The sequence below is a fragment of the Vidua macroura genome, chromosome 4, assembly GCF_024509145.1.
Source record: "Vidua macroura isolate BioBank_ID:100142 chromosome 4, ASM2450914v1, whole genome shotgun sequence".
NCBI classification, from domain to species: Eukaryota; Metazoa; Chordata; class Aves; order Passeriformes; family Viduidae; genus Vidua; species Vidua macroura.
This window is the reverse complement of record NC_071574.1, coordinates 5,616,328-5,643,794: the sequence shown is the minus strand read 5'-3', so window position 1 is coordinate 5,643,794 and position 27,467 is coordinate 5,616,328. Positions and strand designations below refer to the sequence as shown.

The following is a 27,467-nucleotide window of genomic DNA, read 5'->3' as shown; positions in this document are numbered from 1 at the left end:
TTATTAATAAATGAAGACAATTTATTACTTCAAGTGTTAATGGTAAAAAAAATTCAGCACAGCTGTTGCATTTAAAAAAGTGAAACTACAATTAAGTACTATGTTCTAGTTCAATAAACAGATGAACCCAATGTTCTTTAAAACAGTTAAGCATTATACAGTACATCTTATGAAGACCCGTAAATTAAAGAACTACTTCTTAAATTTAGAGATTAAAAAAATTCTGCATTCACAGCTTTAGCTTCTTTTTTCTCCCACGCCCATCAGGAGTGCCATCCATTTTACGCTTCTGTGCCTGCAAGGTAAGATTTTATAGTAAGTTGTTGTCATACAGAAAGGTTGTAAGTAAGCAATGTGATTCAAAACAAAGCAGATGGAGAAGACTGACATCCTGGCAGCTTTAAAATGTGATAAATTGCAAATGTGGCATATTGTAAATATGCACATCTTTGCTGTTGTTTTCCATTCTCCAAATCTGGAAAAGCGCGATTTCACAGAGGTAAAAAGTGTATAAAAACAAGTAAGGATATTATAAAGCTTCCTATTATGAAAAGGTATTTCTAAATACCCATTTAAATATTCTGTGAACACGTCTAAGAAACTTAATAATCCATCACTTACTGATCACTTACATCACCTTATTGATTTCTGCACATCTGTCAAGTAAGTTGTGCTTCTAAGTCTTTGCTACAACAGCTCTAGGCAACAACCTGAACAACTGGAGTTAAGAAAATGCATAAAGGTGGTATTTTATTTACAAAATAGGCCTGCATATTAGCAATACTTTGAATTTAGTCAGCAAAGAGCGCTGTCAAGCATATGTGCTGTTTTCCCAAATCTAGCTCTAGAGGCCCATTTGTAAATAGATCCATGGATGATTTAGCAGATTATATAAATCAAAATGCCAAATACAACTCTGATGTACTTACCAGGGTAAATCTATACAGTGTACCAACCCAGTGATCCAAAACGTAACAAGATTATCTGCTCCAAAGCATGTGAACTACACTTAAGAACCTTTCTTCCTTTATTTGACATCCTTAACTGGACTAGCTGAACACTGACATGAACTTCAGGCAGCTTTTAACATTGCTCTCTAAGTTGTTGGTTTCAAATAACTTTAGATATCACTTGTCCTAGACACTTGGAAAAATGCTGTTTTCAAGTGAGGTTTTTCCACAGAAATGCCTTTTAAATCTTACCGAAGATGGTTTTGGTCCACGTTTCTTCTTTTCTGCCTTTTCCTTTTCTTCCAGTTCCATGTTTTCTCTTTCAATGAGAGTGATTAAAGTATTACACCTCCTTTGCAGCTCCTGCATTACACAACATTCAATCAGTACCTTACGCAGCCACTTAATGTAAAAATCCTCGTAGAATATTAAAAATGCCGGTGAATTGGTAAGTGTTTCACTGGATCTTTTCAGAGCAACAAAGAATTAAATGTTTCATGATACTTACTGGTTGGCTTCACAGGGATGGATTTGATTGCAGATGTTTGCTTTGTAAAACACATTTATATTTAACTCAAATTGGAAAAGGGTACCTTAGAATTTTGAACTACTCCTCCCATTTGCCATGGTTGCATTTGACACCCATACAGTTGTCAGAAAGTTATGAAGAGGTAAAGCCTTGTTCCCATGCACCTACCTCAGTATTTCAGCAGCAATTCAATTAATTTAATATTGTGACAGGTATTCATGAACAAAAAAGAGATACAGATATATATACATATATATGTATACCATTGCAGTTCTGGACTTGAGAAACCAGTCAAATCTGAATTGCGGCGAGTTTCGGATACATTGTCTTAATTCATCATAGACATTTTCTTTATCAAATCCTAGTTTGTGAAGCATACAGATTAGGAAGCGATCCTCCTCTTCAGTGTAATTCTTCCCTTTATTAGTACCATAGGATATTCTTAGTTGGTGGAAAGGGGCTTTATATCTCCCAATCTGAACAAAACAAATAAGACCACAAAAAGCTAAGAAATAGGTCAGAATTAGCATGGAAGTTTTTTGTATAAAAGCAATAAATCATATGAGGACAGAAACCTAGATCTTTAAGGATCTCCCATGCTAAGTCTTCACAAGAAAATGATTGTAGGTTCAGGACAGTGCATTTATTAAAGCTATCTAAACTGGCAAATTCTGGTTTAGACAATAGACAGCTTTGTAATCTTTTGACTAATGGCAGATTTTCACTATACTTAGAAACAGGCAAGACTGATCAGGATTCAAATGGCAATGATCCTTTTTAACACAAATCCTCAGGAACTGGTAAATACAGAGTAAGAGTAAAAAGGTACATGAGAGTTAGCACATGGTTTGGCTGCCTTCTGGTTTATTGAGTCTGACACTTCTTCCCTAGAAGACAACTAACTCAGCAAACCTGAACTGGGGAGAAAATTCTGATAAAGTGTCTTAATTAACTCTTCACTTCCAAATACTACTTGGTGAAACACAGACAAGAACAAAAGCCTCCTCTGTTGGATTAGTCTTTTTAAAGTGCTCTCTCATCTCATGTTTCTAGCTCCCTCTCTCTTCCACTATCTCTACCTATCTCCTGCTACATCTCTCCATTTCTCTCCACCTGTCTTCCTCTGTTTCTCTCTCCCCATCTCTCTCCCCACCTATCTCTCTCCCTCCACTTCTCTCTCTCTCCCCCCATTTCTCTCTCTGATTCCATCCCTCTCTCTCCATTTTTCTCTCTCACTGACTCCCTCCCTCTCTCTCCATTTCTCTCTCTATCCCTCTCTCTCCTTATTTCAGCTACATGTGTCCAAAAGGAACTGTGCTCCTCCCCAGAGCCTGTACTATGTGGAGTTTGTTACACAGCACTCTGAACTGCGTGCTGTAACACAGAAGGACTGTTACAAACACGAGGGTAGACCATAGCTAAGGCTGTCATCACAGCACTTCCATGGGATGGAAAAGCCATAGGAAGAAATTGCTGAATGTTATACAAAGATGTCATCATACATCAGCAGCACTGTCCAGACAGGAGTTCTGCATCTCCTCTCACTGGCACCAGGAAAAAAAAAGCAGGAAACTGAGCAAACTCACCTTTGTATCAAGAGCCTTTTTTATGCTGATTCGTCTCTGAATTCTGGCTTCTCCTCTTTCAATCTGAGCCATGATCTTCTCTATGTCTTGGAGTTCATTGCATCTTTCCCAGAACACAGCTAAGAAAAGAACAATTGGTTAGTTTCTTACCAGGCATGGTAAAAGTCAGAGATTTAACCTTAAAAAAGGATTTTAGCTGTTCCTTCCTTTTACCAGAGCTTACTGCTGTATAACAACAGACATGCCTTTAGCTGGTAAGAAACCTTTCCTTCTGGCTACCATGTGCTGCAGTATTACAAATGCTATTTTGAAGAGGGTAGATATAGGAATCTTCAGTTTAAGTGAGGTACTGTACAAGCCAGAAAGATTTTCTGTCAGTCTCCCCAAAGGAAAAAAAAGCTTCTTCAAATGGAAACAGATGTAACAGAATACAGTTTTATCAAGAGAAGCAAGAGGGCAACTGAGTGCCCGAAGACAAGCAAGTGCCTAAAAGACAATTAGGTGTTTAAATAAGGGTTTTTTAAGAAGAATTTTTCACATTTTCAACCTGCTCTATACCTTTAGAAATGTAGAGCCAGGACTTTGTAGCTACAGTGGAGAAAAGTTCTAAGACATGAGAGATAAGTAGCCAAATGGACTCAGGTTACAAAAACCAGCGGTCACTGATGTTCAGCCATGATGTATTTACTGTGTTCTGCTCTCAAGGAGGAAGTAAAGGTTAACTTCTTGTTAATGAATACAAGGAAAAGGGAAATCTCCCCAGCTAAGCAGTGTTTCTCAGCATTTCCTTTAGCAAAAATTAACAAGAACTGAAGACAGTGCTACCCAGTTAGGTTCAGGATATAGTGAAGTGGCTTAGCAGGAGTTTATGTGTGCCTTTTAGTACAGCCTTAGGCAGGCAGTAATGCTGGTAAAAGACAGATCAGCAGATCTAAAATCCATCAGTATAATTCTCCAAAAATCTTAAACAGCAGTGTAAAAAATTCTCAGCAGTAAGATGTTACCATGTTCTCAGGCAGCTCAAATGAGCCAAGCAGAGTTAGATACTCTCAGAGCTGAGTAAAGAATTAAGTTACCTGAATACTCAATGACTTCCTCTGGGGTTTTTCCTTCGACTTCTCGTGCTATATTTTCAATGTCATCACGGCCCCACTTCTCATTGGCTTTGATGAACTGGTTGAAATCTCTCTTATTCCAGTTAGTGAAGCCCTGTACAGCAATCAAGAGGAAACATTGCACAGAGGTACAGGATTTGTCCATCTCCAAATTTGATTAAACAGGTTTCTTGAAATTGCCTGTAACACTTCCATCATTCCACAGCGTTAAACCTTTTCTTTCTCTGCAGTTTAATTTGGTAAAACTGTTTTTATACTGCAGTCACTGTAGTCTCTCCAATTAAATACTGCAAAATGACTAGTACTAGTTCTTTAGTTACCTAGTAATTTCTGATAAGTTTTCAGCTGAAAAATAAATCCCTCCTCCTAATAGTCTCTCTGTGGGATTGCTTTCTAAGAAAAAAAAAATGCTTAAGTGAAGCAAGCAGTGCAATGGCTTTTGTTTTGTCAAAAAGGCCCCCCGGGTGCCTCACAGACACCCTCAGCCATTGCACCTGGTCACTAAAAAGGACTAAAGAAGGACTCAGAAGGACTAAAGCCATCTTGTGATGGTGATGCTCAGCAGGGACACAAGTACCACTGCTGAAGTCATGAGCCAAAAGAGGTTCATTTCATATTACCAGTGACTTTTACATGTAGTGGGAAGTAGCAAGTTCTGCCAGCCATGTTTGTGATTTAGCCACAGCTTACTGGACTGTACTGATTCCTGACCTCTGTGATTCTGGTGTCTCCACAGTGAGCTGTTCCAGCTCATTACTACGCAAGCAAGAAATCCTGTCCTGTAATTCCGATTCCCTGCCAAAATACAACGTGTAAATACAATATCCAAATAAGGCATATCAGGCATTCACCTGTTTGAAATTATTTAAATATACACGCTTCCTAATTATATACCTGTTCAGCTCACACCCTCTTTTAGTGAGGGGAACTAACTACCCATTACCAGATGTAGTTTAGGAAAACTGACCATTCAGACTCCAAGATTCACTTCCATATGGGTGTGAGGCAGAAGATGTGCATTAAATAATGTGGAATGCAGCACACCCAGCTCTGCAGCCATTCTGCAAGGTCCCATGGAAAAACATCACAGTCTATAGTCAATGCCAGACTAGGATTCAGGAGAATCCAAGTGCTCTAACTTGGTGCAAGTTCCTCAAAGATATCCTATGACATAGGCTTATGACAAACCTAATGCTAGAAACTCTTTTCAGTCAGAACCAAAATTTGGAGATGTGTTAACTACAGCACATGCCAACCAGTGACCAAGAAATGTTCCCGTAACGCTGTGAAACACAAAACAAGCTTTGGCTGATTTCAGTCTCACTGAAGACCCAACAATACCTGGGTTAGAAGTTTCTCTTTTTCTTCTAGTTCTTCATCATTGAGAGGTTCAGCCTCATCAATCTTAAGTTGCTCTTCCTTTTGTGCTTGGGCTGCATTTGGGAGATCAGGATTACGAGGTACCTGAAAGGTTTTGCACTTTGTAAAACTGAACTGATTTTTCACAGATAACCTTTCTGTTAATATAACCTAATAATTTCTACAGCTGAACATAATTTTATTCCATTTAAATTACTGTGAAAGGCTGGAAAAGTACATATTCTCCTACTGTTGCATTAAACTGTTCCATTGTGGGAATTTAGAGGCTCACACAGAAGGGACTGGGCCTTAAAGATCACCTCTTTTCCAACCCCCTGCCATGGGCAGAGACACCTACTTAGACAAGGCTGCTCAAAGCCTTGTCCAACCTGGCCTTGAACACTTCCAAGGATGGGTCCTCCACAGCTTCTCTGGGTAAATTGTGCCAGTGCCTCACCACACTCACAGTGAAGAATTCCTTTCCAATATCCAACCTTAACCTGCCCTCTGTCAGTTTAAAGCCATTCCCTTGTAAAAAGTTCCTTTTCAGCTTTCCTGTAAGCCCCCTTTAGGTACTGAAAGGCTGCAATCAGGTTGCTCCAGAGCCTTTTCTCCTCCAGACTGAACAACTCCAACTCTCAGAGATGCTCCATCCCTCTGGTCAAGGAAATTCTTCACTTACCTTGTAACCAATTGTTTTCCTATAGTAGAGAATCTCTTTTTCCAATAGTTCAAACAGGCGAGGAGGAAAGAACTGGAAGTCCTGTACATTTGGCTGTTTTGGAGGCCGTGGAGCCTGAAACACAAAGTTTGCATTTGCTCCCTTTCACATCCAGAAGCTGCTTTCTTGTAAGAAGTGATTTAAGTTTATCAGCAAACAAAAACGATTACTGTTACAAAAATGACTGTCTTAACTTGGGGAAAAAAGTCACACCATGCAAGACACACCAACCACCACAAAGAATTCTAAAAGTAAAAGAGCAGTGAGAGAAGGGGAAGAGAGGTCTTTTGGGAGGAGGAGGAGGTGCCTGGTGAAAAAGTCACATGTGTTTAAAGCATCAATCTTCCACAGGAAAATTTACAGCTGCTTAAATAAGAACCAGAAAAAACTTGATCTTACCCTCCCTAACATCTTACAAGTGTCATACTGTTCTTATTTTTTCCTCACAGAAGTTTGTCTCAAGTAGTTTGGAAATTTTTTTCTAAATTTAAATAATCTCTCCACTTTATAAAAGTGAACAGAGCCGTTTTTATGACTAAAGACCTACTTGTTGCTTACAGCTTTAGCCATTTACCATGCATATTTTAAAAAATTATTTCTTTTGATTAGTCAACTCACCTTGGGTGCTTTTGGTTCACTGACTCGAAGAGCCTCTCTGAAGTAAGCATCCACAGCATAATTGGCTTTTCTTTCTCTTTTAGGTGGTTCAATCCACTCTGTAAATGCCAACTATAAAAACAAAACCCACCACCCCCAAAAACAAAAATTAAGTCTTGCAAGATCATCAGACTAGCTACAAGTTTTAAATAAAATTAGATCTACTTCATTGTAAGTGTTATAAGTGTTTTTATTTAAACTATTTTCATAGATGACACTGTATTTTACCCAGTATCGCCTAAATAAGTATGATTAAAACATGCAATTCAGTGCATTCCTCCAAAAGAAACTTAAAACATTACCTTCTGTTTTTCTCTGTAGTCTTCCCCTTCAAAATTATACACGCTAGATTCAGTATCCATAGTAAAATTCCTAAGGGAGCTTTCACCCATCTTTGAAAGCTTTTCGTTCATTTCCGCAGTCTTGGACAGGGGATACAAAAAAGAACAGTAGCCATTTGGATGGTACTTCATTATTTAACATCTCATTCCCAGATAGAACGGGAGCCATTTTGGAAGACATGTCATTATTAAACATCTCATTCCAGAAAGGAGCCACTCTGAAAGGTACTTCATTTTAAAACATCCCGTTGCCAGAAAGAAGAGGAGCCATTCTAGAAGGTACTTGACTATAAAACATCTTATTGACAACATCAGAAAAAACAAACATGATTGAGTAACACAAAAACCCTCTACAGCAAAACCCCTTTTCTCTCCAGCTTGGAACCAAGTTACCATCCAGAGACTCAATCTCTTGCCATCACATTTAAATGTACAGGTGGGCTTCCCCTTTTCAAACCTTCTCACCTTCTTTGCCCCTCTTTCCAAAATGTGATCAATATCTTCATCTGTAATCTCACTATCCTTTGAGGCAAACACGTGTGTCGCTCCATGCCTGATCATTTGCAGCATTTCATCCTTTCCAAGTTTGTTCAGGTTTTGATCCACCAATCTTCCTAAAGATAAAAACGCTTGAGGATAGCAACTCACTAAAGAGTTTATGTTATGGAAGGAGCAATACAGGATTTTTCTCCCCCTTATATTTCCACATACAAGCTATATATTACTGATTCCAAGCAAGTCAACTAAGGTTACCTTACTTTTCTCCATCTATTAGAAAAAGGAAAGGCATTCATTTCCCCAGTTTAAATAAGAAACTGAATGCTTTAAAAAACCAAATCTGACTACAACCCACTAGGGAGGTAAGCAAAAAGCAAAAATGCCTACTCCTACAGTAAAACAACTTTTCAAGTGGATGAGGCCTTTGCACACTCTCTTCAGCATTCAGATGAGGCAAAAGCAACATTCCTACTGGCTCTTACTGGCTGATTCCACCATGGTTTACAATGGGAGAAGGGAATTTCATCCTAGATACGAAGTGCCTTCATATACTTGCCTTGCTGGATGACTATGGAATCCAGGCGGAGTTTCATTTCTGCACGCTCCACTATCCTTTCCTCCACGGTATTGTCTGTAATAAACCTGAACACACGGACAGTCTTGGTCTGGCCAATTCTGTGTGCTCGATCCTGCCCAAAACAGTAACAAAAAATTCAGCACTTGCCTTCCAGTATGACTATATACTTAAGATTTTCATTATTTCCAGCACATGAATTTACAAAACAGAACAGCACAGCTTACTTAAATGTTTAAGTAACTATCCATGGCTACCCAAGATATTACATTTTTATCTACATTGCAAGTTTGGGGTTTTTTTTTCAGTAACATTGACAGTGAGTCTGTCTCTATGTGTCATAGCTAAAAAATAGCAGGTTTTGGGGTTTTTCGTTAAATCACACAGGGGAGAAGACTTGGATGCTTCTGACCTTAAGCAACCTTCTGTAGAATCAAAGCATGAAGAAATCATCTCTGTGCTGGCCAAAAGCTGCCTTTCTCCAAACCCTTCAGTAGTGCCATGAATAGTTTAAGAAAAATACAATACCCTGCCCTCTCCTGACTAGTGAAACATGAACCATTGTGAAAATCAGTGTTCTCAACATACAACCTGTAGTGATAGCTGGTTCTGCCTCACTTGAGCTATTAGACACCAGTTCCATCATTCTTTTGAAATAATTTTTGCTACAGTACTTGAGACCCCACAGGTTAACTGAAATAATTAAAGACATTTCCTCTGAAAGGCCTCATTTGTCAAAAAAAAAAAAAAAAAAACAAACCACTGGCAGTTTTTAAGTAGCTTTGCTTTCTTAGGTAGTCACTAATGTCCTTGACATGTATCCAGGATGGAGATGCATCCAAATCTACTTAAAAAAAACCCCTAAAGACAGTTGCTAAAATGAGATCCTTCCATTACCATCACCACAAAAGCAGTTTTTGAAAAGTTTAAATCAACTTTATCATATTTTCAAGATCACAGGAAAAACAGTGCAAACACATTCACCTCCACTTCCCACAACAGTAAAGCTTTAAAGCTTTATAGTTTCGGGATTAACAACGTAGATTTAGTTCATTTTTACTTACTCAAGTAGGCTATTTGCATTAAGAGGTGTAGCATACACCCAGCATTTCCCACTGCATAAGACACTGTATAACCCAAATGTGACCAAGGACTAATGGCTCCACAAAGTGGAAGCTGCACTTGAACAGAAAATTGATCTTACAAATCCTACTCCTGTGCTAAAATGGGAAAATACCAATTTATTTTGGAAGTACACATTTCTAGCAAAGTTCAGTGAGAAAAAGAAAAGAAAAACAAAATTTCCATCTGGAATCTTACCATAGCCTGGAGGTCTACTTGTGGATTCCAGTCTGAATCATAGAGAATTACAACATCAGCAGTAGCCAGATTGATTCCAAGACCTCCTGCTCGTGTACTCAACATGAACACAAATTTTGAGCTGTCAGGATCGTTGAATGCATTAATGGAAGCCTAAATAAATGAAAAGAACGTTTCAGTTAAATAAAATGTTTTACAAGGAGTATTTTTACATAAATACAATCCTTAAAATTGTAAATACCTGCCGCTCATTGTGAGGAGTTTGTCCATCCAGTCTGCAATATTCATAATTCCTCCACATACAGTAATCTTCCAAGATATCTAGAACTCTTGTCATCTGACTGAAGATTAGAACCCTTGAGCCTGTTTGGGTAAAAAGATTTCTTATGCTTTCACAAAAATTTTAGATTAAACAAACTCTCCAGTCTGCACTACCAGAAAAGGAAGGAGGGCAATTCCACATACTAAGAAGAAAAGTAGTTCGGATTTCAGACCCCAGACTACAATGCAGGGCTGCAGCTGCTGCTGGCACAGCACATCCATGCCATGGGACACATTTGTCTTACTCTGATATGTCACTGTGTAATTAATGGCTGGCTTTTCCCTTTCATTTTGTGTTGTACTCCTTAAGAAAAAGTTCCCAGACACAGCAGACTAAGATGGTAACACAAATATAAAAACATCATCAAGTATAAAAATAAAATTTTGAAGTATTTGTTTGGTTTGGATTTGAGATCTCCAGAAATAAAGTGAATTCTTTTAAAGTACTTGTCAGTTTACTTACCTGCCAAGAACAACTTCGAAAAAAAAAAAGAAAGAGTAAATATTCAGTACTTTATGCATACACACTCAACCATTTCCAGCCTACTGGAGAAATTTAAGTAAAACACAGGATGTAACAAAGTTTCTACTTCCCTTTTGTCCTTTGGACTCAAGGGTTAATACTGAACTCTCTTGTTTAAGATGATAATTTGATTTGAGACCAGGCCAGTATTAATTACGACACCTCATAAATAAACCTCCTAACAGGAAGAAATCAAGATCAAAAAAGCACAGTAACCACTGAATTGTTTGGTTTTTAGTCTTCAGTTATACAGCCACAGCTGCTTGGATGCTACCTATATACGAAGTACAGATTATTTTTATACTACAGAAGGCTGAGGTTTGGACGTGGTTTTGTTTTTCTTCAAAGTGTCCCCACTCACAAACTTAAGTCCAACTTCTTTAGCAAAGTTACTGCTGTAAGCATACTCAAAAAAACAGTGAGTTAAAAATTTATTCCAGTGTCAAAAACTCTGTGGCAAGTGAGTTTTATGGTAATCCAATTCAAAGCTTTGCCCCTACTATCAAAGAACTTTAAAACAACTCAAGAGTTCCTCCATGTCTGAGTGTTTATATAATACACAAAAAATCCTCAGGTGCTGTTCAAAATCACATCTAGCAAGAAAGACCAAATTTCACACAGGATTTGACTTGAACTCTGTATGAGGACTCTGAATCTGAAATGGTCCTTCATGGCAAATCAAAGGTGTGGCTAAAATACTACATAATTTTATTTAAAATAGCTAATAAGACTAAGAAAGAAAACTTAAAGCCCCAGTCAAATGATGTTTTTATGGTCTCAACTCTCAACTTAGGATGAAAAAATTTTGGGATGAAAAAATGGGGGAAAAAAAAAAATCAAACCACTTCAGCACAAAAAGCCATAATGGGACTATTGATCCAAGCTGGTATTATACTAGAAACCAACAATAATCCTGGCTAAAGTCTGCTGGTTTTTGCTCAGAATACACAAAAACAACACTGAACCAAAAAACTCTCAAAACCCCAGAAAGGAGATGCATACCTTGCTCTTTCAACTTAGGTAGCAATTTGTCCAGAACTACCATTTTGCCACTGTTAGTGACCAAATGCATGTCTGTTGTGTAAGGTGGGCCAGGCTCTGCTCCATCAAAGAGGTATGGGTGATTGCAGCATTTTCGCAGCTGCATCAGGATGTTCAGCAGTCTCATCTTGTCCAGCTTCCCAGCTGAGTTCAGGATATCTATATCCTTCATCAGGATTCGGGTATACCTACAGCAAGGAAAGAAAAAAAAAACCCTTCTGTTCACTCTAAAATGAAGTCTAAAATGAAGCTGAGAGATGATTCACAAGCTGCATCTTTTGCTGGTGCAGAGAGAGGAGGAGGAAAGGTTTGAATGGGTGTAAGGCAGGAAAAGACTCTGGGAGACAGAACCTGCCCTCAGCACCATGGCAGCCATGGGACATGGTTTGGGTGTCATTCTTTTGCCTCTGGGCAAGTCAGAAATGTAGCACAGAGTCATGGAATCGACTGGGTTGGAAGAGAACTCTGAGATCATCCATCATTCCAACCTTAAGCTAAACACCACCAAGCACTGGGTGCCACGTCCAGCTTTTTCTTAAATAACTCCAGAGATGGTGAATCCACCACCTGTCTGAGCAGTCTATTCCAATGCTTGACAACCCTTTCCATTAAGAGATTCCTCCTGACGTCTGACCTGAACCTCTCCTGGTGTAGTTTGAGGCCATTTCCTCTTGTCCTGTTGCCTGGGAGAAGAGGCCAACCCCACTTGGCTGCACCCTCCCATCCAGGAATTGTGCAGAGCCAAAAGGTTCCTCCTGAGCCTCCTTTTCTTTAAGCAAGAAGTTAAGCAAGTCTTCTTAAGTCTTTAAGCAACAGTAATCGTCAAAAGCTCACCCTACCCTTCATTTAATCAGGTAAATCTCCCTGAAATGCATGGTTCTGTCATAGAGGTGTCACAAAGAAATAGGTATAAATTGTGAGTACACCACAGAGAATAAATCAAGTTCCACATAACCTTCAAGTCACAGACAGCACATTCCTTCTGAGCCTTAACCACAGCCCAGTTGAGCACATGCATTAATTACCATTCTCGCTGCATTTTGCTGAGGCCCACATAAATTTTAACTTCCTTCTTTGGAGGCAAGCTTTTCTCCACATCAGCCTTGATGCGACGGAGAAGGAACGGTCGTAGCACCTGAAAGAGGTTCATCATTAAATGCATTTTGGAAACTGAAACACTGATCAGGTCAATGGACAAGTCAAAGAGCAGATATTCTCTATAACAGATGCAAGACCTATTATTAGACAATCTGAAAAAAAAAAAGCAACCTATATGGAGAAATTATTTGCTATACATGTGCTTTATTTGAAAGACTCGAAGATTAGGTCAAAATCATCTTTCACATCATTCTGTGTCCTTTGACTTAATTTTGCTTGACTGAAAATTTGTGGAATAATCTCTCTCATCCGAATAGTCTATCATAAGAAGCATTAGAAGAACTGTTTGGGATTTAACTTAGGTAAACATAACACTTGTACAAAAGGCAAAAGGACTCACCATATGAAGGCGCTCCACCAGTTTTTGATCCCCTAGACAGTTGTTGGTATCAAACCACGAATCAAAATCCTGTATCAACAAAATCATCGGTTTATAAGAGGCTTCCTTTCAAGGTGCAATAGCATCACAATGGTGAACAAACAGAACTCTCATATAGCCAGGAAGTAAAAGAACAAATTACCCTATTTGGCCTATTTTACAAAAAGCGTTATAACACAAATATTTCTAACTCAATCTACCACTTATAAGTAACTGACACCACTAACTAAACATATCCAGGTCTATTTTCAAATCAGGAAAACCAGCAAAATGAATTTGATTAGCAGAAATGAATACTTACTTCAGCTGAGTTAAAGACATCTGGCAAAAGGAAGTTGAGAAGTGCCCAGAGTTCATGTAAATTGTTCTGAAGTGGAGTTCCAGTTAATAGCAGCCGGTTGGTAGTCTTGAATTCCCTCACAATTTCTGATAACTGAAGGACATTGAGACATGACCAAATAGAAAACATTACTAGTCCCCACACCACCACCTAAATAACCCACACAGATCTCTTTTTCAGTGTAAAATAAATTACCTTTGATTTTTCATTTTTAATCCTGTGGGCCTCATCTATAACAAGGTATCTCCAGTTGAACTTTTTGAAAACTGACTTCTCTTTGATAAGCATTTCATATGATGTTACACAGACATCCCATTCTCCAGGCAGCAACACATCTCTCACAAAGGCAGCCTAGATAACAAGGTGACAGCTGGTTACTGAAGCTTTGTCAAACTTAAAGCAAAAAGAACACAGCAGCACTGTTATAATTTTCCTATTTTAAGTCTCATGAAGGCCGTGTCCTGCCTTCATACAGGAGACTCTAAATCTTTGAAAAAGAAATTATGAACATAAAGTGATGAAGCACTATCTGGGCAACACACACATGAATTCTAAGCTGGTTATACTCCAAGTAGGCAGCATTGTAAGTCTTAAACCACTACAAATCCAAGTAACATCCCTCCCCAGGAAGGAAAGGGAAAGGACAGCAAGATCACATGCTGGATTTACACAGGAACACACAGGAAAAACTACCATAGCCCAACTTACTCGCTGGTCTTTGTCACCAATCAAACAAACTGCTCGAAGTGTTGGCACCCATCTCTTGAATTCATTCATCCAGTTCTGCAGAGTGGACTTAGGAACTAACACCATGTGAGGTCCAGGAATGTTTCTGTAGTGTTTCATATAGCCAAGAAGAGAAATTGTTTGCAGTGTCTTCCCAAGACCCTGTAAGACACAGTAATGCATTAGAAAAAAGAAAACCTCTCAGAAAACCTTTAAGAAAACCCAAGAGTGAGCTCTGAGCACAGCGTGGAAGGCACAGAAGCCCGAATGAATGAGGGAGATACAAAAAGGGCATCAAAGTTGTGGTTTAGAAAAGCTTGCAGGGCTTCCCACGTTTCATTATAACAAAGTAGCAAGAGTATAATTTTGGAACCTTGGATTATGAAGTGAGAATTTTGCCTTACTTTTCAAGTAAGACAAGTTGTTAAAAGTACAAGGAAACATTATTTCCTGAAACTTTATTTTGTAGACTATGGTGTACTCAGGTTATTTAGAGGTCAAACTTTAAAAACTGGACTTAGGTATTCTCTTAAACTTGACATAAAGTGAATAAATTAAGATCCCTTAGGAATTTTTAATTTATTAAATTACTTAGTATTAATATTAATAACACTGTCACCACAATATTATATATTGTCATATATGCTGTCATATTTTGTATATATTATGTTATGTTATTAATGCCTCATAATGTTCTAATTAATTTTTAAAAGGAGGCTTCCACAGGCCAGAAATGACATCAGTTCCTGTGAGGAAAGAACCAAACCAGTGTAAAAAACTGCATATCTCAAAGAAGAAAACAAATACTGAGAGTCTGGTATAACACAGTATCTTCAACATACAATTTTAACTAAAACAAAACTGAGGAAGAACTGAAAAACCAGATCATTCCTATACTTTAAGTAATTCAAAAATATGATTCAAATACACAGGAATTAAAAACCCCAGATGCCATCAGCACAAGTAATTTCTGTTTCTAAAGTTCGAGCCTTTGTCTTCAAAATAACCAAAATGCACCGGGTACAAGATGTGGAAAAGTGTTTATAGGTTGTGTGAAATGCATGAATAACTTCAAAACAATTAATACCCAAGAATAAACAAAAAATATTTAATAATATTTAGTCTCTTTAACACAAAATGGATATTGGAATACCACAAATCCAAGGGCTCATAAAGCCTCTGAGGTGTTCTTGTTAAAACAACCCTCTCCACTTAGCAAAAAAAAAAAAAATCCTCTATTCATAAGCATGTATGTTTAAAAAGACCTTGATGTATTTAAAAATGAAGCATGTTACTGAACAGTAATTTAAACTCTTTTGCCTCTAAGTTTTATTACACAGAAATTACAAGATAGGGAAATGCAATACACTGAAATTAATTAGATTTTAGTCTTTTGTATCTTCTTTTCTACTCCTTGTGAAAAAGAGATACAACTAAAATTATTAAGGGGACAAAACCACCTGCATTTGAAACGACAACAATTTCTTCTGCATTCATCTCTTATCTTTCAGGAAAAAGAATAGAAAACACAGGCAAAAACTACTATGGCCAGTGCCAACTGAAATGTCCATGGTCATGATGTATGAGAAATTTTAACACAGCTCTCTAGCTACGTCTATCTTTGCATCATTTTTTCAAGAGAATTCCCACTCCTGTAGCTGTTCTGTGGACATCAGTCCATAGAGGAGACTCATATTCTAGTATCTACACATGGCCCTAACAACAGGAAGTGTTTCCACATTTGATGCTCTTTTCATATGACACTCTCCTCACAAGGGCAGCTGAAGAATACCATAACAAAACACCTGCAATTTAGAGAGAATGAAAACAGAGGACATTCATTCTGTGGAACAACTCTCCTCCACCAACTTCATGTTCCTAAAGGCTGACAGATTCCCTTTCCATATGTCTATTTTCAAAACCTGGCTGCACTATTTATTTAAATTAAAATACCTTCGATACTTTTAAAATTAATGACTTTAAACACAGTAGGAAAATAAGACTGGCAAACTATATACTGCATTTTGTGTTATTAAAACTCCCATATATATACACACTGCTGGACTAAAATGGCATTGTATTGCATGTGTTCTTAAGTGATCCTGAACACAGGTTCTGTGCATACCATTTCATCTGCCAGGATGCCGTTGATGCCATTTTCATACAGAGAAATAAGCCAGTTCAGTCCTCGGATCTGGTAATCACGCAGCTTTCCCCATTTCACATCTAAAAGACATCAAAGAATAGACTAAAAGATACACAAAAACTTCAGAAAGAATTTCACCACCTGTTGACTGCTAACTGACAGTGATTACCAAAGCTACAGAACAAAATCAAGTAATAAATTCATGTAATAAATTCAAGGACAATGCAGAGTGGAGACAGCAACATATTAATTTTGTTTCTGCAAGTTGCTGCAACAGCTTTGTTTTCTGCAAGAACCCAAAGCATACAGAAATTCTAAATCCATCGTCACTGTCAAAATCAGAACACAGTCAAACATTAAAACAACAGAATACTGAATACCATTAAATGAATTGGAAGCTGTTAGGTGTTTTATATCAGAATATAGGTTACGTATGTAAAAATAATAAGATGACAGACTTAAAAACTCTATCCTATTAACTGAAACATAGCAACTGGATTTCTAAGGGACAAGACTCACTGGACCATCCTTCTAGCCAGAATGAAAATAAGCAGTTCCTCAATAATACATATTGTACCATTAGCTCAGTGTTGGATTTTTCCTCCTTCTCCTGTCCCACGACATTATTTCACTATCCTTAGGGAGTATGTAAATCAAGTTTATTTTAAACATTTTGAAGAAAAAGAACAGGGGTGAAAAAAAAGAAAAAAAAGGAAGGAAACATACATGATGGAGATTCTTCAAATCGAGTGCAGACATTTGTTGTCTTGGAGCTTTCTGTTAACAGCTCCTCATCCTCTTCCTGCTCTGTTCTACGGTGCCGATAGCTGGAAAAGTCCAAGAAAGTAGTAAGTTTGTGGACAAACTGAAAAGACATCAAGTTGCTGCAAAATTAAATTTATTGTATTGTTGCCCTGTTCTTTAAAAAGTTTTAAAGTTCTTTTAAAGGTTTTCTATGCCTTCTGATGTTTACACATTTCTACTGGAGTTTCTCATGCATTGTTCATGTAAATAATGATTGTTTTGCATTCTTCTTTGTAGGAGGAGAGAATTGATGAACTGTTGATTGGACCAGTGTGGTTGGAGAGGTGGCAATTTCATCCTCCAATCCACTGTCACTTTTAGAATTCTATATATTGCAAGGTCAGAAATAAAACTTCCTTTTTCTTCTTTTGGATCTTAAGAGTGAGTGCACGAGTTATTTCCGTGTCGTAGTGCAACAATATATTTTAATGTATATATTGCAATACAGAACGCTAACACAAAACGAAATTTCTAGCAACATTCTTCACTAGATTTCATGTTCAGCAGGCTCAAATATCAGCCCAAAGCGACTGGAAAGGGATTAATGTGTGCATCAGTACTGGCCTTTTAACTACAAGACAGGGAACAACACCACATTTAAGTTCTGCTGCACCTGCCAAACACTGCAGCCACATCAGCTGCAATGAAGGCAATCCAAATTTCTAGACTTACAATTTTCAAGCTGCCTGCAAGGTGTTGCATAGCGATGTTCTCCATTAGCTCTTACAATTTAGAGCCATGACTGCCTTACTTTTCTGCCCCTGCTTTTCTTCATGCTGGAAAGCATCAACACAAATCTCCTGTAACTCCTTGAATTCTTAAGCAATCCTCAACTTACAGGTGGGCAGTTGAAAAGAAAGGCGTACACACACAGACACAGGACAAAAGCGTAGCAAGTTCAACTTCCACTTTTAAAGTACAATAAAATCTTATTATTTATAGTTTGTCTCATCACTCACTCGCCAGCTGACAGTAAATTCTGTTTCTCATCCTTCTTTATTCGTGGACGTCCAGGTTTCATTTTTAAAGGTGAAGTTGGAGTTTTCTGAGCAGCCGGCTGAATGAAATGAGCAAAGAGCTCAGTCTGCTTCAATAGATACTCAAATCTGTTTGCTCTGTCTGTTTGCTGGTGACAAAGGAAAATTAAATGGAACAAGTGTGAGACATTTGAGTATGTATTAATTCAAAAGAAAAAGCAAACAAATATTTTTTCAATATAGATTCACATTACTTTATACACATCACTACAACACCAAAGAAGAGATGAGTAACATCAATATACCTGCTGCTGACAGATTCAACACTCTTTTGTGGGGCCAAGGCTCATCTTTGCTATGCAGCAAGATCAAAGCTGTGAGACAGACCTGTGGCCAAGACTAAAATCTGACTTTGGCACAAAGATTGCACAAGCCTCATTAGATGAGGCCAGACTCCCTTTAACAACTTTCTCCAATCAAAAGTGATAGTCCCACTCCTAGAAATTTTCCCCTATGCATCACACACAGGATTCTTCATTCTACTAATTCATTTTAACAAAACTGGCAACAATTGCTCCCTACTGCACTGGTGACCTGCCTACTTAGTGAGATACAGCACCTCCCTGTGCTGTCAGATAAGCAATAGTGTTGGCATCAAAGGGGGCAGTGAGGACAGAACAGCTCATAGCCACAAGCCAGAACATCTGTTTCAGCAGCAGAGACCTTAGATATGCTCAGCCTAACTCATCAGGCTGCCCCCTTTGATAGGAGTTGCTGGTTCTACTCTGCAAGAAAAATTACAGCAGACAATATTAGTATCTGAAAGGTTCAGCTCCGTTGAGACAGATTCCATTTGGAATCAACACACCCTGCCAAGGCCACACCAAAACTTTGAACAGACAAAACCAGCTTCAGTAACTACTAAGGCTAACAGTAACCACTCTGACATTCTGCCATCCGGTAGCATAACCTGGTATTTAGCAACTTGCAGCAAAGCTACAGGAACTCCATTTTCTCAGTAAAAAGGAACATATGTTCCAGGCTTCTGCAAGAGCAATGGCAGCTCTGTGTTTTCCTCCTTAGTGTGAGCAGATCCTGCACTATGGAAGAGACAGGAAGACAAAGTATTGGAGAATAAAGAGACCACAAAAGAGATCTCGATGTACCACAGAGGACTCAGACTCACTCTAAGGGTATTTTAAGCTTGAATGACACAGCTACAATCCACATCCACAAAGCTGAAGTTTTCATGTCTACTCTTCATAGGTTTTGTTTCTTTACTTTGTAGGAGTTTCTGAGGTTTAAACTAGGTAAGATCTCAGTACCATCCAAATTGCTGACCCTTATTTTTAAGGTTTTTTTTTTTACTGGCTGTGCAAAAGAGAAGTAAAGTGATGCAGACTACATTGTAGAAGGTTCCTCATTCTAAGATTTAAGTAAGGAATCTTCTGTAAGCTTTGTCCCTGCACACACATCCCCACACTTGCTTTCACTGCACTTGAAGATGTTCTTTTAAGGGACTAAAAAACATTATCTATGTCTTTTAGACAGCACACAGAAAAGAACAGGCTGTACTCTGCAACCCTGAGCTATCCTTATACCAACAGAGACGCTCTTCCCATTTTCTTTTTCAATGCATCTCTAAAACGCAATTGCCCTTGTTATTGTGTCTGTCTAGAGACTAAAGGAGACAATTCCAAGTTCACATCCTTCAGTATGCCACAAAGTAGCACAAAGAAATATGCAGAAGACGACAGGGTTATTTTCAGTGGAAAGACGAAATAACAGAGGAAGCAGCAAAATATAAAAATCAGTTTCACTTTCCTATGAAGAAATTTCACATGGAGTCACAGACACCGGAATTACAAACAGGAAGAAAGGCAAACAGGGAGCAACTGAGAAAGAAACTGCAATGAGATGGTGAGGAGTGGACAACTCCATCTCTTACATTTTATATATAAAAACTACGGGGGAAAAAAAAAACAACAAGGAAAATAACAAATTTTCTCCTTTCTACCCTGTGAAGCACAGAATCAGCATCCATCTTCAAAAACCTGAAGACTCTAATTAAAGCTTCATAAAGAGATTCCTAGAGAATCTTTCCAGTTCTGACTGAGAAGCTAAATGCTCAACTCTTTATAATTCCCCTTGCCTAGAGGATGGACTGCTCTACAGGTAACTTTAAAATGCTGGAAAGGAGAATGGCCCCACGAGTGTTCTTCTGAATGTTTTTTGTTTCACGTTACTTAAATATTTTTTAATACCTAGACAAATGGTTATAAATCCATTTAAGATATTTCAAACAAGCAAACAGAAAACTCAAATCTATTTTAAATAAGTGCATAAGTACTGAATAGCTGCACACAGTGCCAAATATTACATACCATTTTCTCTTCATATGTAGGATCTGTTTCCTGGATTTCTTTTTGCTTTGCCGGAGATGCATCATCAAAAGACTCCTGAGAATTAAGAAGAAATATTTCTGAGAAAGGGAAGATACCCATCTAAAGGAGAACAAGCTTGTTTCACATTGTATCAAAGCAGCAAAAGTTGGCTGTAGCACCTGATGTGGATAGACAGTAGTCAGCTCTGTATTATTTCCTATACAATTACCTGGAGATGAATCGAAGATCCCTGCCATGGAGTGAGGGACAGAGCTGGGTCTCTGTAATCTGATTTAGCTCCATCATTAAAGCATCACATCAGTGTGAATGAGGGAGACAGCTGTGGTCCAGGAGATCAGCATGCCACTTCTAGGGTGCTGAGCCAACCCCTCCTGAAGCTGGCTCTGATACGGACTGTGAAAGCACCAGCTCTGAAGTAATTTCAAGGTTTTTGCCAGATTACCCCAATCCCTCATCACTCTGTATTAAAAGAGCAAATCTAAACAAGAATCCACACTGCACTTTTGTCCTGAAAGCTGAGGAGGAGTTTAGGAAACTGTATTTTTCTCCTATGTAGTTTACTAAATTAAATAATGTTTATCACCCATGGTACTACTAACAACAGAAAAACCAGCTGGCTAGGAGAGGGCAGTCCTCCCTCATGCCCTTCCTGCCAAATCCTTAATATACTGCCTTCAATTACTCTTTTGGATCAGGGCTTTTTTATCCTTGTCTTTTCTGCCATTAGGTTAACTCTTTCCACATCATCTCCCCATATGCATTTTCATCTTCTGTTGTTAAAACTAAAAGCAGTGAGATGATCCTTCCCTGATAAACAACGCTAAGGTAACATATAACAAAATAACTCTCTTGAAAGGGTGAGAAAATGAAACAAATGCGATGCTTTCGAGTGTTTTTACCGTTTATTTAACTGAATTAAGTAAGTATGGGGCTAAATTCAATCTTTACTGGCCAATGCAGAACAAAGGAATAGGAAAAGTAAGAAACAAATGAAACAAAGACTGGCAAGAAACAGGATGTTCGTCAGTGGGTACTTCCTCACAAGCCTCTGGCAGGTGAGGCATATGGAAACAGAAAAATCCTAACACAAATCTTTAATTCACTAGTTGGAATATAAAGAATTGAGCATAAGAAGTTATGGCTAAAGCTCTCCTGAAGTCATAAGCAAATCCTCTTACTCATCCATCACTGGACTGAGCCAACACCCAGTAAGCACAAGCAGAAGACCACTGGAACTTCTGTTCGCAATTCCCCTTCCTCCCACAATGCCTAACCTGGAAAGCACAGCAGCAGAGCGGCACGGCCATCCGAGCTCATCATCTGCTGCACAGATGACAGAACCCTGCAATTTAGCTGGAGACCAGGGAAAACAGTCCTTCAGATGCTCACGGCTGCAAGGCATTCCAACTCAAACTTCACTGTACGCCAGGAAATCCCTTCCCAAGGTAAAAAAGGAACGGAATTGGCAGCACAGAGAGCCCTCGCACACGGGCGCCTCGAGAGCACACGCTTCTCAGCCTGCACACGCTAAACTCCAGCCTGGAATTGCCCTATTTCTGCAGGTTCGAGCAAGATTTATTTCCCACAGTGCTTTGGCTACTTGTTCCTCCGAAAAACACGGCATTTGCAAATTTATTTAGAACAAGTAGGTTGAACAGCCCAGCGTGACTCAGAGTACAAAATACCCAGCGCTGAAAGCAGGACCGACCAGTTTCCTGCTATCATTAAAGAAACAATGCTGCGATAGAATTAGCATCTCCAGGCAATCAGTTCCAACCCCTTGGAATTTCTGGGATATGGGCACCTGTTGCCAAAACAACCCCTCTCACAACCCTCACACCGTCTTCCTCCCCCTCAAAAGAAAAAAAAAAAAAAAAAAAAGAAAAAGAAAAAATAGAAAAAAGTTTTGAAGCACTTCAGCAGACAAACATCGCTCATGCGTTTTAGACGCCGGGCTGGCTCGCCGCTGGAGCAGGAAGCGCAGAGGCTGGGCAGGGTCTCGGGGAAGCAGGAGCAGACCGAAAGCCTGCGGGTGCGCGGAGGGCTCCCGCTGCCCCGCTCAGAAATCAAATGTAAGCGGCCGTGACGCGGCCGCGGCGCCTTCTTCCCCGTGTCCCGGCGGCAGGATGAGCGCGACCACCTGCGCGGCGAGGAGGGGGCGCGGCGGGATGGGACACCCCCCGACAGCCCCACCGCGCCGGGCCGCGCTCACGGCGGCAGGGAGCGTAGAAGGGAAGGCGGCGGGAGCGCAGCGCGGCCCGGCCTCGCCAGGTGCGGCCCTGCGGCCGCTCCTCCATTGTCTCCCGCGGCCCCACGCGGCCCGGGGTGTCCCACCTGCCGCCGGGGGAGCGGGGGGACCCCGCCGGGCCAAACCGACTCACCTCCATCTTCATGTCGCCCCCGGCCAGGCCGGCGGCGCAGGGCGGCCCCGTCCCCGCGGCCTCGCCGGCGTTGGCGCCCGGTGGCAGCGGCGGCGCGGGCGGCTCGTCCGGCTGCGGCGGCTGCCCGGCGGACATGATCCCCGCCGTGAGGAAGCGGCGCTCCGCCGAGGCTCGGGCTGGCGTCCGGCGGGCTGCGCTCTGCGGACACGCGAGGCCGGCAGCCGGGATCCCGGCGGAGGAGGAGGAGGAGGAGGAGGTAGAGCCGGCGGCCTGCGGTTCTCGGAGCGCGGCCGGCGGAGGGAGGGAGGGAGGGAGGGAGCGAGCGAGGCCCGGCCCGGCCCGTCCCGGCGGGAGCCGCCAAGCAGCGCGCGAGCCGCCCCGCGAGCCCGCGCTCGCGAGACTTCATCCTCCCCCCCCCCCCCCTCCCCGCGCGGCGGCGAAGCGGGCGCGGGGGCGAGCAGCGCGCGCCGCCGCCGGCGGGGGCGCTGCGGGGCCCGCCCGGGCCGCGCGCCGCCGGCGCCCGAGCGCTCTGTAACGGCGCGGTCCGCACCTCCCTGAGGTTTAGAGCCGTGCGGGCAACATAAGGTCAAATCTGGGCAGGCAACCGGGTTTCGTACCCTTGTGTAAGGTCACAGCATACCCCGAGAGTTGGAAGGGACCCACGAGGGTCGTCGAGTCCAGCTTCTGGCCCTGCACAGGGCGTGCCCAAGAGTCGTACCCTGTGCCTGTCGGCGTGGTCCAAATGCTTCTTGAGCTCGGTGAACACTTTCCTGGGGCGCCTGTTCCAGTGCAGGCTCAGCCTCCCTCTTTTTTTCCTGACATCCAACCTAAACTTCCCCAACACAAGTTCAGGCCGTTCCCTGGGGGTCCTGTCGCTGCCACCACAGAGAAGAGCTCAGTGCCTACCCCTCCTCTTCCCCTCAATCTGTAACTGCAATGGGTCTCCCCTTAGTCTCCTACAGGCTGAAAGTGATCTCAATTGCTCCTTACACGGCTTCCCCCTCAAGGCCCTTCAGCATCTTCACAGCCCTCCAGGAAAAGCTCAGGAATCACCTGAGGAGGTGAAGCCACGCTCTGGCCGGAGCCCAGCAGCAGCCGTCCCCTCCCCGTGAGGTGACAGCAGTGTGATACACAGTAAATTACTGAAGAGGCAGCTTCAGGTTGCTGCATGGGCTCCTCATCTCTCCACAAGCTCTGGGTAGAGGGACTAGAGCATTCACGGGAAGGGTGTCACACAGAGCCACCCTCTCAAGTCCCCCGCTCTCACTTGCTCAGGCTGATGGAACCAGACCAAGTTTGTCGGTATAGAAGTAGTTTTGTAACCACCTGAATACAACAACAACTGTCTGCTCCCAGCTTGAGGCATCGTGGGCTGCAGCACCCTGCTTTAGGATGTGATTGAGCAGATCTACACCTGCAATGCCTTTTGCTCATGGGAGGAGGGCACCTCCTCACTGATAACCTGTCAGGTGCCACCTACCAGAGCGTGCATCCCAGAACCCTGGAGTGCATGGAACAGGATGAAACTGAACAGGAAAATCTGCTTAAGAGCACTGCTATTGCACTCCAGGTGTTAACAGAGGCTGTCCAAAGGGGCAGACCTGAGCTAGTCAGAAGCAAAAGTCCCCTGACTGGTTCACAGCGTGGACAGTCATGTCCTCCACATCATCTGAATTGCTCTACACATCTTCTCCTGCAGATTTGTCACACCTGTAGGTATTCCAGCACTATTCACAAGTGTTGTCAGTGTAGATGCAGCCACTGAGTACACTCCATAGGTTTGTGAAGTTGCATCTTCCACATCCTGAGAAGCCATTGTAACCCGGAATGTAGCAGCAAAACAGACCATCTTCATGATGATTATTACAACCTTCATTCCATTGTCTTTTATTACAGACATCCTTTAATGTTTTTTAAGTTAAAAATATTAGCTTTGACATTTCCAAAAGATGGTGTCACTTTTTTTTTTCTGCCAGAACTACTCAGAAGAATAAATTCCCAGAAAATATCAATTTTCCTAGAATAGGATTTCTCAGCTAATCACAAATTTACTGACATATTTTTCCCACTCCACGTTGTCATCTCTTATCAGAGATGAAAACTCTGTTCCTGAGCTTTGCTAAATGCTTTTCTCTTCATTCAGGGACACAGCTTGAACTTTTAAAATACACGTGGCAGCAAATTACAAATGAAAATCACTGTGTTATTTTAGCCAGCTCTACTCTTCCAGCATAGTCTTGTGTCCACCTGCTGTGCCTCAGCTCCTGCCCCCTCTCCCAGAGCTGCTCCAGATAATGCAGTGCTCTCTGTGTGGTGAGGAGTGTAGGTCATGGTGGGAAGGGAGCTACACTCCCCCTTTCCCATTTTTCATCTTTTGCCTCCCTTGCAAAGCACACAAACAAAACCACATGTGGAGAATCACTGGTGAAGGAAAATGGGCCCTTTGGAGGAAGTCAGGTGTTTGGGAACAGTGGTGAGGATATTTCAGCACCTTTGACACCATCTCTTAGACTAAAACTGGCAGGTAGGATCTGGTGTGATGGGAAAGGGAGAAAAGCACAACCTCCACCCAAATCTCATTGATCCTTGGCCATCTAGCAAAATAAAACAGCACCATGCCAGGGTGTGGGGGTGTTGAGATATTTGTGTGCTTGGCATCAGAAAAGGTGAACGTTCACCTCTACTTCAACAGGCAAAATAATTGAAAAAAAAAAATCTTGCCAAAAGTTAAAAGACAAAAGGCTCTAAATTTCTTTTTGAATTTTGTGAAGTCCTGAAAGCAGAGCAGAAGAATATGCAAAAAAACCCCAGAAATCCAAAATTGAAACAAAACCCCACCCAACAACAACAACCAAACCAGCCCCCTCCAAAGAAACACCCCAACCAAAGCAGGAAAGAGGACTTTCCAAGTTAACATGAAAATGTTCATGAACACACAAAACCATAACAGTCCATACAGAGTCCAGATATGAAGACCTTAAATTGAAAGCAACCAATAAAGAATTCATAAAGAATTTCATAACAGAGGCATAAAGAATTTCATAACAGAGGTTACTGAACCTACTGAACCAGAGGGTGCTGAACACCTACATAATGGTCAAAAACACAATAAAGCAAGAAATCCCCTCTCAGCCAGTACCCAACAGTAGAGACAACTAATTATTAACATGCTTATGAAGTTAGTAAAGAACAGTTTAATTACAGATTTTTGTCAAATCTCTCGGGTGACACATCTTTCAATTTTGTTGCTTAGTTGTGCAATCATAACTTTAATTAATATTCTTTAGATTGCTCCTTGTTAAACAAAAAATTGAAACACCACAAGTAAAAGCAACTTTGATACTATTAGCTGTGCAGCAATTATGCTAATAGGCATTGCTGAACATGTATCAAAACTGTAAAACTTCCCAAAATTTGGGAAACAAAAGGAGTGAAATAGAGTTTGTTGTTGCCCCATGAGACATTCATTTGGTTTCAAGAAGGTAAGAGAGGGATGAGAACTTGGTTTGTGTTCAGATCTCAGGGGGGGGGATTGTAATTTTTTTAGTTTACAATGCCAAAGCAAGATACTACCCACGTGAGATGAGATACTGCCAGTTTTTCTACTTCCTCACAAGGCTGATGTTGAGCTGGACTATCCCATCAAGAGTAAATACAATTAGACTTATTTCAAAGCCATCACTTTTCTTCTAGCCTCAGATTAACAGTGCTGCAGGCAAGAGGTGGTGTACACACACACAGTCAAAGAAGCCATCAAAATCATGCTACATCTGTTTAAAAAAAAAAAAAAACAAACCCAAAACAAAACAAAAACCCCAAAACACTCTGCCCATCAGCAAAGGTTGCTGTCATCAGCTTCGTCATAACTGTCAACACATTGATTTCCAGTATTAAAAAAATCCATCCCCCACAAAAAAAACCCAACACATGCAAACAATACCATATATTAATTTCAGTAGATTCCTTAATGCAATGGAAACTTTTTAGAGTTTAACATATGTAGGTGTATAAATGTCATCCTTGTGCTCTTTACATTTTGAGTACCGTGAAAATGACATTGAGATTGTTCAAATTACAGTGTAGCCATCCTGGTAAAATTAATCTTTCACAGAAAATAAGCAGCCCAGACTTCATCTGCTGTGCTTAAACAAACTATAAGCCTGCTGTGTGTCTACCATCAAAAATAAACTACAAAAATAGTGACATGTGAAGACCAAAAGTTCTTCCAATTGTGCCCAACCACAAACCACTGAATATTTGGTAACAGCAACATGGCATGCAGATAGCATATCAGACTCTGCTTGTGTCCAGTTTAAAACAATCCCTTTGATCAATAAAATTTACCCATGCAAAAAAAGATGACCCCATATAGAGTCAAATGCTGATACTCATTACAGAAATCCTCGAAGAATGGAGATTTGGTAACAAGCAGCACTCTCACAGAAAAAAACCCCAGAATTAATAAAATGCTTTTAGATTTTATTTCTTTGCTGCTATGACTGAAAAGCTCAACCAAAAGGCACACATATATATTTTTTCAATATGTAAAATACATTTTTGCATAAAAAATAATGCATACACAGATCATTCCCTTTTCAAAACTCCAGTTTCTCCTG

General features: G+C 40.6%; 1 protein-coding gene across 2 annotated transcripts; it reads right to left on the bottom strand.

Moving 5' to 3' along the window:
• SMARCA5 (SWI/SNF related, matrix associated, actin dependent regulator of chromatin, subfamily a, member 5) lies at positions 1–23,104 on the bottom strand. Of its 2 annotated transcripts, XM_053975648.1 has the most exons (24): positions 22,852–23,104; positions 20,450–20,524; positions 18,048–18,214; positions 17,011–17,111; positions 16,264–16,364; positions 14,121–14,300; positions 13,608–13,763; positions 13,374–13,505; positions 13,034–13,102; positions 12,561–12,670; positions 11,497–11,723; positions 9,892–10,013; positions 9,651–9,803; positions 8,309–8,445; positions 7,724–7,868; positions 7,220–7,339; positions 6,879–6,989; positions 6,222–6,335; positions 5,522–5,644; positions 4,142–4,274; positions 3,066–3,184; positions 1,743–1,955; positions 1,203–1,313; positions 1–295 (listed from the first exon to the last, which is right to left on the bottom strand). In XM_053975648.1, the coding sequence occupies exons 1-24, from the start codon at positions 22,984–22,986 to the stop codon at positions 230–232; spliced, it is 3,120 nt and encodes a 1,039-aa protein (XP_053831623.1). In that variant the 5' UTR covers positions 22,987–23,104; the 3' UTR covers positions 1–229. The 2 variants fall into 2 exon arrangements, with proteins under 2 accessions (XP_053831623.1, XP_053831622.1); XM_053975647.1 differs by lacking the exon at positions 1,743–1,955 and having other exon boundaries at positions 22,852–23,080.
• Between the last annotated feature and the right edge of the window lie 4,363 nt (positions 23,105–27,467).

Coding starts and splice junctions, on each gene's coding strand:
- SMARCA5 (XM_053975648.1), bottom strand. CDS start 22,986: ATGTCCGCCGGGCAGCCGCCGCAGCCGGACGAGCCGCCCGCGCCGCCG. Junction 7,340..7,723: donor TGGAAAGAGGGGCAAAGAAG/GTGAGAAGGTTT, acceptor CCCCTGTCCAAG/ACTGCGGAAATGAACGAAAA. Junction 6,336..6,878: donor GTGAACCAAAAGCACCCAAG/GTGAGTTGACTA, acceptor TTTGTGTTTCAG/GCTCCACGGCCTCCAAAACA.